This window comes from Syngnathus acus, chromosome 5, assembly GCF_901709675.1.
Source record: "Syngnathus acus chromosome 5, fSynAcu1.2, whole genome shotgun sequence".
NCBI lineage: Eukaryota > Metazoa > Chordata > Actinopteri > Syngnathiformes > Syngnathidae > Syngnathus > Syngnathus acus.
Genome location: NC_051091.1, coordinates 887,925 through 902,889, shown reverse-complemented (window position 1 = coordinate 902,889; position 14,965 = coordinate 887,925). Strand labels below are relative to the sequence as shown.

The following is a 14,965-nucleotide window of genomic DNA, read 5'->3' as shown; positions in this document are numbered from 1 at the left end:
ATGTGCACTGTGCAATACATTTTCCATAAATGTGTTTATATTTTCACATACAAAAACGTAAGAAGAGATTCATGGCCCTTCATTTTTCAAGAAGTCTTAATGTTTGACTGTTCTTCCGAGAATTAGTGATGACTCGTTAATATTGATAAGTGTTTTAGCAGGCTACTTCCTGGCTGGTGGACAACGACAGTAGGATTCGAAACGTAAGCTTACACTTGCTTCATATCTGTGCTCTTGTTTAATGAGCGAGGAGCAGAGGGAGGTAAGACACCCACAACAACAACAAAAAGAAGACTGATATCCACAAAGCCACAGCTGAACATCTGCTGTGCTTGGCTGACCCTGGACACCTTCCCACCACATTTCCACTCTGACTCCCACAGACACTTTTATCCAAGTCCTCGAAGGTTCTTCATCCCTGACCTGAGGAGGAGAAGGAGGAACAGGCCACAGGGGGATGGAAGCATAAAAAAAAAAAACGAGGTTATGTGTGAGAAGCGGAAAAGAAGAACATGGGAGCTGGTGGTCTCCAAACACAACAATGTTTGGGCCTAATGAAATGTTTATGATAGCTGAGCTCTGTGCTGATTCAGTGATGAGCTCACTCATGCAGTCTTGGCAGCACATTATCCTCTCCTTCAAAATCGTCCTTTTCTTCCAGACGGCCGGGCCGGGCCTTAAAGAGCAGCTAGCTCAAGTTCTTGCAAAAGCAAACTCATTTAGGCTTCCAATCCAAACATTTCATACAAGCCTGTAAAACCTTAAAGGGCTTTGAGGAAAATACTATACACTTCTCCACTTGTGGAATGTTCCATGGTCTTCTTGTGCCGTGCTTTCGTTCACGCTTGGAGAAAGAAAAAGAGACATCTACAATTTGGATTTGTTCAAAATCAGTGGATTCGAAATGACGTGTGCCAAAACAAAAAACTAATTGTGATTTAGAGGCAGATATTGAGCTCAAGTCATTCTTGTACCTTTTGGACAATATTATCGAGTACTCTTTTGTTTGGCCTTGGTTGGTTGAAATGTGTATCTTGACAGCCATTCGGTTTTCGCTCCAGAGCAAAGGAAGGGAGCGAGGAAGGTGTTTTTCCCAAATGTCCGTCTGCCTGCGTGGTCTCCACAGTAGCTCTTTGTGTGGCCCCGCCAGGCACGTGGCTCCGGCGATTGCGCCAGCTACCTAGCTTAGCCCACCCAGCGGAATTTGACATTGCTGGGGTCACAGTGGAGTGTGGAATGTGTTGGGGCGCAATCGCTTTGAACATTCCCGGAGCGCCACTTCAGTCGATTGTCATATCTCCACAATTGAAGAAATGGCCATCAGTATTGTCATGTTTTCAAGCGTGTCATGTATTTCGAAACAAATGTATGAATTGACTTTAGCGGGTGTTGTGAATGGCTGTATGCATAAGCCGCATTTCAAGAATTCCCAATCCCGTGTTTGTTATGCGTTCCGTGTGATCTCGGGAACACGCCTCTTCTGCTTTCTTTCGTGATCCCTCTATTTCAGGCCCACATTATCAAAATCAATCAAAAACATTTGTGTGTGCACGCGCTAATTTGAAGTTCAACAAAATGGTGCCAACTAAATAAACGAGGGGGGGGGGAGCGATTTTGTGCTAGAGGTCAGGCGAACGTTTCAGTTACTCATGGTCAAGAATTCCCTTCAAAGGGCATCATCTCAACGTGTCATTAGGCCCTGGGATGATTTTTTTGGGGGGGGGGGGGAGTAGAGTAGGCAGAGGCAGGAGTCAACATGTCGCTGTCACGCTGCGCCATCAAGCCGTTTACTCCAGCAGCCATTTTCTTCAAAAAGAGAAGAAGGGCAATGGGGGTAACAGGGTCCCACAATGAAAGGCATTCTCTTGAAGGATCACTAAATTTGTGTAATTTAATTCCCTCCCGCATGCCTCCCTCCCTCCCTCCCTCCCGTCCCGTATCGCGGCTGCGTGTCTCCAGGGGGCCAGACAACAAATAATAGGAGAGAAAATCGAAAGAGGTCGGAGTCGTAAATACACGCGGGCTTTGTAAGACGTCACAGATGGCGAATTATGGCTATGCTCCAGTGTCTTCATAAATTAAGCATCATAAAATGTCGGCCAGTAGGAATTGGAAAGAAGAACTGAGTGAGGGGGGCGGGCTGGAGGTGACTTGCAACTGGGCCGCAACCTTGCAAAGGAGCAAAGCTTAGGACTTGTTTTTTTTCCCGCCCTCCCCTTCAACTTTTTCATCTATGAAAATCGGGCCATGGTTTGGTCAGGTGTCGGTGATTTTCTCCTTTTAACATCATTTCATTGCTCTGTACTTGTGAATGTGCAATGAATTTCCTTCCTTCCTTCCTTCCTTCCTTCCTTCCTTCCTTCCTTCCTTCCTTCCTTCCTTCCTTCCTTCCTTCCTTCCTTCCATTCCAGACGAGTTCACCTCGTTTGCGGCAAAACCGAGGTGAACTCAACTTAACCTGAGCAGATGAAAACTTTGAAGCGGGGACGGGAAGCAACAGACAGAAAAGTCATCGAACCAAACTTTGGTTGAGCGGCAACAGCGTCGACGATGAATGTGAAGCCACGCCAGGCGATGGTCATTTGCTAGCCGACGTCTATGTTTCCATGTAAAATGCGAGGGGCCCCTTGGCATCTTGACGGGCCGGTAGGGAACAGAATGGCATTCGTGGTAGACCGCAGGCTGAACCATAGTGTACACGCCTTTGAGCCTGCGGGACTCCAAATTTCCCCTCAAGGATAGTCTGATAAACCGTGAGAAAATCTCGCAATGCAAAGGGGGAAAAAATGGCAAAGATCTTCCACGGCACTGTTTCGGGCAAGTGAGGTTTGTTAAAGACTCAAAATGAGCCCAATCCGGCCGGGCTCTATCCTACTTGTCAATTGGGATAGGCTTCATTCAGTCCTAAATGAGTGCATGGAACTTTTAATGACGAGTCACATCTGGTCGCAGAGGGTTACTTGGGGTTGTGGTTAGGGGGAGGGCTTGGGACATCGGGGTGAGATTGACACAACTACCATCTTGGCTCTTCCTTGCATCTTGCCAATAAATACGAGCCCACCGCACCGCACCGCACCGCACCCCACCAGCTTTCACTGCTGCTTTAGATGACAAGCCAGATGATGAAGCATTTCAAGGGAACACTTGAACAAACACACACACGCACACACTGTATACAAGCATGCATACTTCCACCAAGCTGTTCATCTGCTCTCAAGTAGAAGTACAAGAATCACACTCCACCTTCCTAATTGAGGTCCTGTCATACAAAAAGAAAAAAAAAAAATCATGCTGCATTCGGGTATTTACGAGAAAGCGATGGTTCCCGCCAAGTAGCCCCGAGTGGCTCGTGATTATGAGTGCTGCACTCCAAAGCGTTTGGAGAACTCCAGCCTTGCCGATTTATTCCCAGAAAACGGGCCTTGCGCTGGATCAGACCCCGTGTCGTAAATCAAACACACCTCCGGTATTTCAAGCGACCGGCCGGGTCAGCTACCATTGTGTCTCATATCCTCCATTTTATCGCCCTGTTCCAAAAAAATGTGATTTTGACTCATGATTTGAACGGGGGTCCCTTCTTGGTCCCACCAATGGAGATTAGTTGGAGACAGTAAAGTGAGAGCTGATGTCGAGCCTGCTGGGAACCTTGGCGTGGAGCCTTCTCTTCTGTTCGCATGAAACAACTTGATCTTATCACGTATGTCATGTCAAATGTTTCCATAACACAATAGTTTCCATTTCATGCCCTCACAAATGCCACAAATGGTAGTATCGTCTGAAACCTGATTTTTGTCTTTCGTGCAATCTTTTTTCTTTTTTAATTTTAGGCATTATTCTGCAAGAATTAAAAGTCACAACACAAGATGGCCCGATCTATTCTCTTAGGCTAACATTATTTCAAGCCGACCGGCAATGACTTTTTCGTCAGCGTTCTGATTTTTCCCCATCTGCAACGGTTCTCTTGGACCTGCCGCAACATGTTGACTTTTTCCCTATTGAAAGCATAAAGACGCACAAACAGAGAATAAGCACGGTACGCTTTGCGCACGGAGAGAAGAGAGACTTTCTTATCGCTCTGATGCAAACATGTCACAACAAATAGCTTGAAAGTGCCGTATGGAAAGAGATTCGCTGTGTCGACAGGAGGCAAACACGTCTGCTAGGAGACCGTTTCGAAGTTTGCAAAACATCCTTCCGTACATTTTCCAAATGTCTTCCCCCTCGTTCCAAACTATCTCAGACAGAGAAGTCATATGCATATGAAGAGTCTTCTTTCACTTTCGATTCAATTGAGAATAAAAGTTCAAATAAACTCTTGAGAAATGGAAAGCAGCGCGTCACTCACTGCCACCGTTTGAAGCGCCTCTGATTAACCGCAAATAAAGGTCAGCTGTTCAAGCACCGACGCTTTGGAAAAAGGAGGGATACAGGTCATTTGGGACTTTTTGGATGGCTCATCAAAACGTTCAAGTGAGGCATTGAAGGATGGATGAGCGCCTAGCGTAGCCTGCATCTCCTCATCAGCACACACAGAATGGAAACAGAATCCAAACACAGCACATCAGACCTCACCTGGTCGCACCTCGGTTGCGCTTGACTGACGCGCTCGGCATTGTGGGCCTCGGTCCAAAAGGATAACGTGTGAACCATAGGAGACGCTTCCTGCCTTTTGCAGATAAGAAGCTGAGATGTGAATGTGGGGTGATTAAAGCATGGACCGCCTCGCCTGTCTACAGCTGGCTCGCTTTCAGAGTGTTTGCGTGTGTGTGTGTGTCTGTGCACATGTGTGCTGTTTATCTAGTATACTTGGCAAAGATAACTTTGCAGAGGAAAGCAGCAACGGTGGAAGGAGAAATAGGAATGAAGCCACGATAAAGTGGTGTATGTTGTTTGGTGACTTTTTGTGTTTGTGTTTTCACACTGTATTTTTGTATCTGTGTTTATACATGTACATTTTGTTTTGAGGTTTTTTTTTTTTGTTCTTTTCAGATGTGAATATTACAGTGTATGTGTATCTATCTGTGTTTGCATGTGTGTGTCTGACTTTGAGCGATTTAGTGTGTTTAGGTTTTGTGTATTTGCGTGGATGGGAATCTGTGCTTTGCGTGTCCAAAAGTGTAATATTACCTGAATTTGTACCTGTGCTTGGTAAGTGTCAATTCATGTGCGCGTTTGTGTGTAAATGTGTGTTTACGTATAAGCGTGTGTGTACATTCAAGTGATTGTCCCACTACGTTGACACACACACACACACACAGAGCGAGGCCACCGTAGTCGTTGGCCACACTGAGGTATTAGTTACAGGTTGGGGAGATTTATTTGATTATAAAGTAGTGCGGGCTGTCGACTGTATGCGTTCCCTGTGCCAGCTATTTATGTGGCAACCCTTTAAGATGTGTGTGTGTGTGTGTGTGTGTGCGTGCGCGTATTTATCTATATGTATGTGTGCACATTCCAGAGAGGACCCAGAGTGGATCAAAGCGTCTGACACCCCTGGCAATGTCATCCTGAGGGAGCCCACTGTCAGATCTGGGATCAGAGATCAGCAGTCTTGAACCACCACCACCCTCGCACCTCATCCCACAAGCCTCCCCTCCCCTCCCCTCCCCTCCCCTCCCCTCCCCTCCCCTCCCCTCTCTCTGTGAGGTCCGTCACAGTCAGTTAAAGCTCAGCCAGAGGGGCCGATCAACAATCAGATTAGTGCCGTCCTGATGAGCTATTGTTGCTTATTTTCAACATCAAAGTGGGGAATTACAATTTTCAGATGTGTGAAACTATTTGCAATCTTGCAAAACTTTGATGGGACTGTCCAACGGCTGGCTCGCCCTGCCACCACTATACCGTAGCGTCAGTGTGCAACAATCGTCACTGTGAGCCCCCCAAAAACTGCAAGGCCTGGTTGTATTTTCACTTGTCATGGCAGCGCTTCGTCACCACACACAAAACATATGTGAATTTCAAGCACTTTCAAATGTTGGCCAAAGGAAATGCTGATCTTTAAGGATGCCCGCAGCTTCGTGGCTGTTTGTTGCAGCAAGCAAAAGGACATCATACACACAAAAAAGGTTGTTTGGCAGTGCAGATGAAGCTTGCCTGGAGTCCTAACAACTTTGTGTCAACGCACTCCAACACTTGGCTAGTGCATAAGTAATCGTTTGAAATTGGCTATAGAGAGAACAGGCCGCCCCCTTGAGAAATGTGTCACAGTTGATGTAAAAAATCTGGAAAGCGTTTGGCATAAAAACTCAAACGTCGACTTTTGCCATCATCACATTAGTCACTGTTGTGTTCACGTGCCTTGATGTAAATACGAGCATACTTGTGTGACTGTGGTGTTTATATGAGTTGCTTATAGAAAGTTCCATGTTTGTGGGATGATTGGGCCAAGGATCTCTATTTTGTCTCCAAACACGGAGCAGACGGAATACGTAAACAACGCAGAAGAAGAAACAGCGAGACGGACGACAGCCCGAAAGAAAAGAGCCATCAATGCGGATGCACATCGATGATAATGTCATGGAGCTTATTGCTATTGAGGCAATCTAAAAAGTGTCTTAAAAATAAAAACGTGTTGCGTTGTGTGTGCAAGAGCGGGCGGGCGGGCGGACGGACCCCCTTGACAGCGCTGCGGTCAGCCCACCCGCAGTAGATGTGCTTCCAAGTCTCCCTTTTGAGGGCCTTCCTCAACTCCACGCCAGTGGTCAGCAGAGTCAACACAATCGACGTGACTGAGGCGTTTATGTGGCGCTCTAATAAGGTGCCATATGTGGATGTGTGCAGCTGTGGGCTTGTCCAAACCTTTTCCTCCGATGGCAGCGTCAAGAAAAATGGAAGGCCATTATGACATCATTCAATTCAAAAGTATGAAACAGGGGAAAGTCCTCCTGATAAAAAGATGATGTGACCATACTTGAGGTGGAAAATGGTAAAGATAGCCACATCTCCGATTCCGGCCTTGGTTAATGGGCGACCAATTACGTGGCTGGCGGCCGCATTAAGACGTCACAGGAAAAGAAATTGAACAGCGACATCTTGTTTGAGAATTGCCCAACCTCCCGCCCGCCCGTCGCGCCCAGGGAGCCGCAGACCTCATCGTCAACACTTCTCTCTGCAGGAAGGGCACTCCAATGTAAACTGCAGATTGTGGAGGAACTGGCTCATCTGGACAACGCCTGCTCTGCATCTGAACATGTTTTGTGAGATGTTTTTTTTTAAAAGTTTGGCTAGCTCACATTGATTTTTCCATGTTGCTTTTTTTCCTCTTTTAACAAGTGAGAAACCATATTTGTTGATTTTAAAAAGGATCCCACACACTGTATTCTCCATGTACTTATGTTTTGTCGTGTGGCTTGGTGATGAAGTGCTGCCTTCATGAGTGAAAATACAAGCCAAACTCTTTCTGTCTTTAGTGGAGCACACGCACCGTACACCCTTTGAACTTACAGTTTTAGAAGTGGCATGGTGAGCAGTTGCACATTTACTTGAGACAGGACTACCTCTTAGGCTAGTTTCAACCAGGCTAGAAAAAGGGAGTGAAAAAGTGCAAGCATTCTCCAACCTAGCAAAAAATACATTCCCAGATGTGAAGAGTGACAAAACATAACATTGAAGGGTTAAAAAACATTAAGTGCCGTTTCTGAAGCGCCGTTTTAGCACCTAAATGTTCCCTTGAGCTTTTCATTTACAGAAGTTGAAAGCACATGCGCATGCACGCACGCACACACACACACACACACACACACACACACACACACACACACACACACACACTGAATGCCCCATGATTTGCTTCTCTCCTCCTCTGTCTTTCGCAACCTCAGATGCACACACACATCCTCCCACCCTTGCATTATACTCCTCCTCACACACACACACACACACACACGCACACTTGCAGCACACGCATTGAGTGGAAGCCAGCCACTGTGTGCTACACACTTCTGAGGAAAGCAGCAGTGGCGAGATGCTGCATGCCCACTGACAATTTTGCAACCAGAGCATGGAAGCCAACAAGTGGACATAAAAGAAGACACAGCAGCAGCAGCAGCGGCGGCAGCGTGTGCAGGATTACACGAGCACTTCACGCATGTTTGTGTCACGGTGACAGGACATATGATCATCTGCTGCTGACGGGAGCTTCTCGAATTCTGGGATCTAAAAGAGTTGTGTGTTGAAAGGCAGCGATCATGTCAGAGGGACGCTCAGCACACGTGCTTGCGGCGGTCTGCTTGATTTGGCAAGGTGAGTACATCCCCAAAAGACCAGAGTTGCACTAACTTGGATGATTAACTTTGTGTCAAATCTAGGCCTGCTGAGTTGAACACAAAAAAATTTACTCTGTTGTCTGAATGGCAGCAGGTGGAAACAGGTTAATTGTACCTTCTGCCATCCAGTGGAAGAGCATGGAATTGTTGCCTGGCAGCATATGTCGCTGGCATGGATGGATGGATGGATGGATGGATGGATGGATGGATGGATGGATGGATGGATGGATGGATGGATGGATGGATGGATGGATGGATGGATGGATGGATGGATGGATGGATGGATGGATGGATGGATGGATGGATGGATGGATGGATGGATGGATGGATGGATGGATGGATGGATGGATGGATGGATGGATGGATGGATGGATGGATGACTGAAGATAGTCATACTGTCACTGATACAGAATACAGTAATTTTCTGCTTTATATGTGAATCCTTCCAGCCACGGCTCCACCGTTAGAAATGTGAAAATTGGGCTTGTGTGTAAACAAAGAAAGTCCAAACATGTCAGGCCCCCCCAAACCTGGTGAGGATTATGTCACACGCAGCCACTTGTTAATCGCAAGGAAGCAATTTGTCAGCGTTCAAAAGCCTCCGGTGGAAGCAAAACACAAGCTGGCAGTAGTGAATGGTGGCTCTGTGTCTTCAAAGGACAAGAGGGAGGAGCGAGAAGAGCCAGCCGTCTTCTTCTCCTGCTACTCTGGCAGCTGACAATGGCAAGCGTGGCCCTGGAACTAATGTTGCTATTACCTGCCTTAATGGTTGGAATAACAGGAGGCTGACATTACATTGGGTCGCTCGCTGCACATCAGGGTGGAAAGCAGGAGACATCTGCCCAGGTGCACACATACACACGAAAAAGATTGCCCCCACCCGAACATGATGGCTGGCAGAGTGTTTTCTTTTGGGGCTGCACACGTATCGTGGAGGAGACAAACGAGGTCACAACCTCCAGACGCTCGAGAAAATACAAATTGTGAACATTTTGAAATAACTACAAAATAATGTGGTCATTTTACTGTCCGCAGAGTCTAGCATGTTACTGGCAACCTATGAATGAGAATTTTAGGAGGAGAAAAATCATTAGGGGTTTGAAAAAGCCTTTGTCTGGTGGCCATCAGGAGCCAGAGTTTGACGTCCAGCGGGCAAAGCCGCACTGATCGCTGGTGTAAATAAAGCAGACCTGGGGATTCAAGTGTGATGATGAAAAGACAACAGCGGCCGTTGCTCCCGGCGGACACGTGACCCAAGTTAGAATAACAACGCCGAGCTGCGGCGCTTTGAAAAGATCAACTTGACCTCGGCCTGACTTACACAAATGAGGACAATGGGCACCGCTTGTATTACAAGTCCAAAGTGTCTACTTTGGTTTGCAGATAAGATGTTTAGTTACACTATAAAATTCTTCTTATTATTATTATTATTCTCTGCAAAAATTATGTAATGTTGTTTTCACATTTTAAAAGGCTAGAAAAAAACTTTCCAGAAAGGATTTTGGATCAAAGGGTTAAGATAGGAGATTATGTCGTGGAAAAAGCCCCCCAATAGATAATTGTAACAAATAGCAAGATAAGCAATGAGGACAAATAATGCTTTTGTTTCTTTTGGCCTGTGCACGGTGAGAAACGACTCAGCAGACACCACACACACACACGCAACAAAAAGGTGGGAAATGCTTATCTGGAGAAAACACACACACGCACGCACACATTCATCTCCACACATGGCAACGAGCAACAAAGCTAAAAGCCAGCCTTTGACATCCAAGCGGAGACAACGAGACGTAAACATGGGAGCACGTCATCAAGGCAACATTTGGAAGCAACCATTTCAAGATAGACAGATTTGGCTCAATTCCAGTGCACGCACAATGCCTCCCTCCCCTTGAGGAAGTGAAGAACAAACCACAATTGCTTTCAAAGAAGAAGAAGAGACCAGATAGTACATATTGTGTGATATCTGCCCCTATAAAAGATGTCATCTCATAATCAAGAAGACTTGTTGTCCAGTCTTCCTGTAGGAATCTGGAACAATATTTTTCTCTTAAAGAAGAGATTTGTAATATATTAGAATTGATTTCAATCGGATTCTTTTGGGGGGAAGAGTATGACTTTCTTTTTCTTCGATAAAACCTTTTCATGAATAAAACCGAGCACCATTTTGACTCTAAAAATACAAGCTGAGTTTCCTCAGGCTACAACTTTTTTTTGTCAACAACAAATCAGATATAATGATTCCCTTTTTTGTGTGGCTTCAAAACTCCTCCATAATACCAAAAGCGACAGTTGCAGCTGTTTGATTTTCCTCCACAAAGACAGCACCTGTATCACATGTTGACCTCTGAACCACAGCAGGAAAGACTTATTTATAGACCAGTCACTGATTGCTCAATCAAACACGGACGGACGGGCACGTAAAGATGGAGTAGAAATGCAAATCAAGTCTAATGCTGGTTGACTGGCTGAGTAGGAAATGAAGTGAAAAACGTTGTCTTTGTCTCCATATGAAGTCGCATTACGTCGTCATCCCGCTTGTGGTTGAGCGAGGCGCTCTTTGGAGAGGAATACTTCAAAACTCTCAATGAGCATTTTTGCCTTCCTAAGCTCTTTGCTTTTACGAGTCCATTTCTTGATTCTTTTGCTATAAATGCAACCATATGCGGCGCAGCAAAGATCCAAGCGAGGGAATGACACGTGACCTCGGGAAACGCGCCGTACAACTTTGTGCTTTTGGCGCAAACAACACACTTCAACGGCAAAGCCCGACATGACGACACGTCGCTTTCTTTTCTTTTTGTCACACCATTCAACACTATGTGGCAAGCAGCTCCAGACAATTGATAACACAAAACAGACCTGCCGGATGAAGAATTTGATTCTGGGTTTTGTTTTGTAGTCTTAGCAGATCGGCTTCCATTGAAATGACTCTTCTCGATTCTGCATGAATTTAATAGGATTTATTGCAAAAAGCAATGCAATGCAGTTTGTACTCTGCATTCATCTTCACTCTCTCTCTCTCTCTCTCTCTCTCTCTCTCTCTCTCTCTCTCTCTCTCTCGCAATCCATATTTGAAAACACAAGCGTGCAAATAAGTGTTAAACAAAAATCTGCATTCCAGTTGGAATTTTCCACACATCGCGTGTGAGGAAAATGTGAGTCTCCATCATAAACGTCTCAATATTCCTTAATCCCAGGAGACAGTAAAAAGATCTGCTACTCATCCAAGGATTTTACAGTTGACACTTTGTCAGCTCATTGTGGGTCAGAGTGCATGCAAAGGCTCGAGGGAGGGAACTGCTGGCATAAAAGTGTCACACAATGATGACTCTCGGAATCGGCAGCAACAACGAAAAGAAATCATCATTGCGCACGGAGAACAAGCACAGTAGGGTTTGGGAGAACATGCTTGCAATACTTTGCGGCTTCCGCTTGTTGCAAAATCACAAGGACGCAATCAGAAAATCCTTGTCGGCCGAAATCTGATCTTGGCTTTGGGTCTCAAGACGCACCTTTGAGCACGCAGCAGCCGATGCGGCGAGATGAAGCACATGTGCGCAAGTCAAACAATATAACCATTGCTATTTGCACGGGGATTAACCTGACAGTTTTAGGTTGGCCGGCCGGAATAATGGTCATAACATTTCAAGGAGAAAAAAAACGTCAGGTTGAATCAACTATACCGCACCTCAAAATGAGTGCTGGGACAAAAGAATGTGAGCTCATTTCAAATCAATCATGATTAGAACTACTCTATCGACGGCGTGTATCAAAGCTCACGTGTTCATCAGATGAATAATTGCTATCGTTTCTGTGTTTTAGTTGCATTGATGACTGCAACGGGGAGTAAACTCTGGGAAGTGCCCACAACTTCCTCCAGCTTCATGGAAAGCCTGCAGTGGCAGCCCCACTGCCACTACCGCCACCATCAGGAAAGAGTGAAAATCACAGCAGAAATACCACCAAGGCTGGATGGGACCTGGTTATCAACCAGGTAAACCTTTGCCAAACAGAGAATACTTCAAAGACAAAAACAGAACGCAGTTGGGACGTCTTCTTACGACAGACCAGACAAGTTCATTGAACAAATATTGTCCACTGAGAACACCCTGTATGTTCCAGAAGTCTGCCTTACAGGAATCTATCTGATCTGGGTGGCGGGCGAGGGATATTTGGCTTGTCTTCACTCCAGCTCTTGTCCAGTGTAAACGCAACAGGTCTTTGTTCCCTTTGGGCTTGACCCGTTTCTGGAGTTGCCAGAGCCAATGAGACACATCTGCATCTTCTGCTCTAACTCCAGCTATCTGAAAGTCTTCCCTCACCGCATCCATGAAGCTGTTTGGTGTGTGGCTTTTACTGTTGAATATATTCACTTCCATAACCTCTTTTCAGATGTGAAGTGCGTCCAGGCCCAGAGTTCCTCACCCGTTCCTATACCTTCCACCCGACTCGTCATTTCCAGGCATTGCAGCACTACTATGCCGACAGCCGGTGCGAGAATCCCACCTATTCCCTGGCAATCCGAGGCAAGCTCCGTCTCCGTCAGGCCTCCTGGATCACCCGCGGAGCCACCGAAGCCGACCATCACCTCAGCGGGGTGACCATCGTTGTCCACAGCTTGGCAGCCAAGCAGAAACTGAACTCCAGGCTGGCCCCGTCCTGCGTGGGTCCGAGCCTGGCTCGATTGGTTCCCGGGAAGCCGCAGGACCTTTACAATACCCGTGCGGGAAGAGAGTGCCTGTCGGCTTTGGGCTTCTCCATGATGGAGCTGGATTTGGTTCGGGTGGAGACGCAACACCACAACCATGGGGAGAAACTCCAGGAGCTCTTCTTGGGGGACATACACACTGATTGGACCCAAAGAACTCACTATAGACCAACAGGATACCAGCAGCCACTGCAGAGTGCCTTGGTGAGTTTTAGTGAGAGCTACGTATGTATAAAGGTTTTACATACGTACGTATGTCTGGCATCCGGAAGTGACACACTAATTCTTTTGCAATTGATCTTTTCAGCATCATATCCATCCTTGCCCAGCGTGTGCCGTGGTGTACCGCTCCACAGAACAACGTCCCCCAGCTATGCCCCGTCAAACGCAAGCCCCTATTTCCTTGGCCGGACGTTGGTCAAGCCAGCAATGTGAAACTCGCCCAACCATTCTCTTCCTCACCAGAGAGTTCCACTTTGATCCCGACCAACAAGCGTGGGAGGGGATCTACCGCCACTATTCGGACCCCCTTTGCTCCCAGAACACCTTCACCTTGAGAGCTTCAGGTCACTATGCTCAGGGAAACCCTTCAGTCAAGGTACCAGGAGCCACAGAGTTTGTCTTTAAGGTGACCGAAGTGAGAGTGACGGCTGAAGATGAGTCCACAGCAAAGTTGTTGAACAGGACAAAGCCAGGAAAGTGCGGGCAGGCCGGAGAGTGGAAGGTCAGAGAAGAACAGGCCCTGAGCTCTACGCACGGGTGCACGGTTCTTGGCCTCAAGCTGCCACATAAGGAATATGAGCTTCTCAAGGTTGAGCTGGACCACAGGGGACACCCGCTGTTGTATGTTGGGGAAAGGCCGACGGACGGTTCCAGCCCAGACCGTCCGATGAGGAGGGCCACTTCCTTTCAGGCTCCCTTAATGCTTTGCAGCGACGCAGAGACACAGCCCTCCAGTCACTATGGTTTAGGCTTTAAAAGCAAACAAGTCCAAACTAAGACCAGTGGGACCGGGAGCCTGACACCGTGCCTCTTGATGGTCCTTGGATCTGCCCTATGCAGCTGGAGTTGTGTTTTTTAGAAAACTTGGCACAGTGACGGACATGGTTCTCCCTCATTACAAGACATTTAGGGTAGCCAAATAGACAGTTCAGTAGTGCCTTGACTCAGAAGTGCTCCGACTAATGCTTTTTTTTTCTTCCCCACTCCACTTGTTGGACCTTCACTTTCCAGATTCTAAGATACAAATCCAGGTTGACTTCAAACTAATCTTCACCAACACAGTCATTACTGTATGGCCCAAAAAGATTCTACTGTCATATTTTGTGGAAAAGGCTGCTTTTATGTATTGCCATCATGACAAATCAAGAGAAGGGTCTGCAGAGCGAGCGCTCGCTCGCTCGCTCTTTGAGCCAGGACACAGTAGATAGAACTAATGCACTTTGTACAGACCATTGTTTATACTGGAAAGAAAAGCAGCCAACAAGATGACATTTGTAATCAGTCCTACCGTCATTATGGGTCCAATTGTGGCATAAGACGTTGCTCTTCTTTTAAAAGCCTTTAAGCATCCAGTGACTATTTATTTGATCACCATATAAACAGTATATACTGTTATACTGTCAGTTATTTAAAAGATTTTTGTACGATTTTTTTGTAAGCAGTATTCATTCATTTCTTTGCATTAAAAGTGGCTTTCCAAAACTTGTGTTTTCATGACGCTTCACATTTCAAAGCTAAAGGCGACTTTCATGACATTAGAATACAGGAGGTCAAATTCGCACTCTGGTGATGTCCAAGATGACCAGGTTGGGGTTAATCATTGCAATCATTTGTGATGTGTTGTGTCTTACACTGATTCCTACCATGTCAATGTCAACAAATACTTGACCAACTGCTTGAAAAAAAGAAGCTATAAAGATGTATTATGGCTGAAGCAGGTGAAGCATTGGAATTCACCGAACCATATTGTCTGCTTGGCAAACACCTG

The 14,965-nt window shown here is 46.2% G+C and overlaps 1 protein-coding gene across 1 annotated transcript; it reads left to right on the top strand.

Annotated features, from left to right (window-relative positions):
• Window positions 1–7,820: 7,820 nt before the first annotated feature.
• On the top strand, window positions 7,821–14,679 carry apcdd1l (adenomatosis polyposis coli down-regulated 1-like). The gene is made up of 4 exons (XM_037252298.1): window positions 7,821–8,241; window positions 12,090–12,261; window positions 12,660–13,179; window positions 13,283–14,679. The coding sequence occupies exons 1-4, from the start codon at window positions 8,187–8,189 to the stop codon at window positions 14,054–14,056; spliced, it is 1,521 nt and encodes a 506-aa protein (XP_037108193.1). The 5' UTR covers window positions 7,821–8,186; the 3' UTR covers window positions 14,057–14,679.
• Window positions 14,680–14,965: the final 286 nt, after the last annotated feature.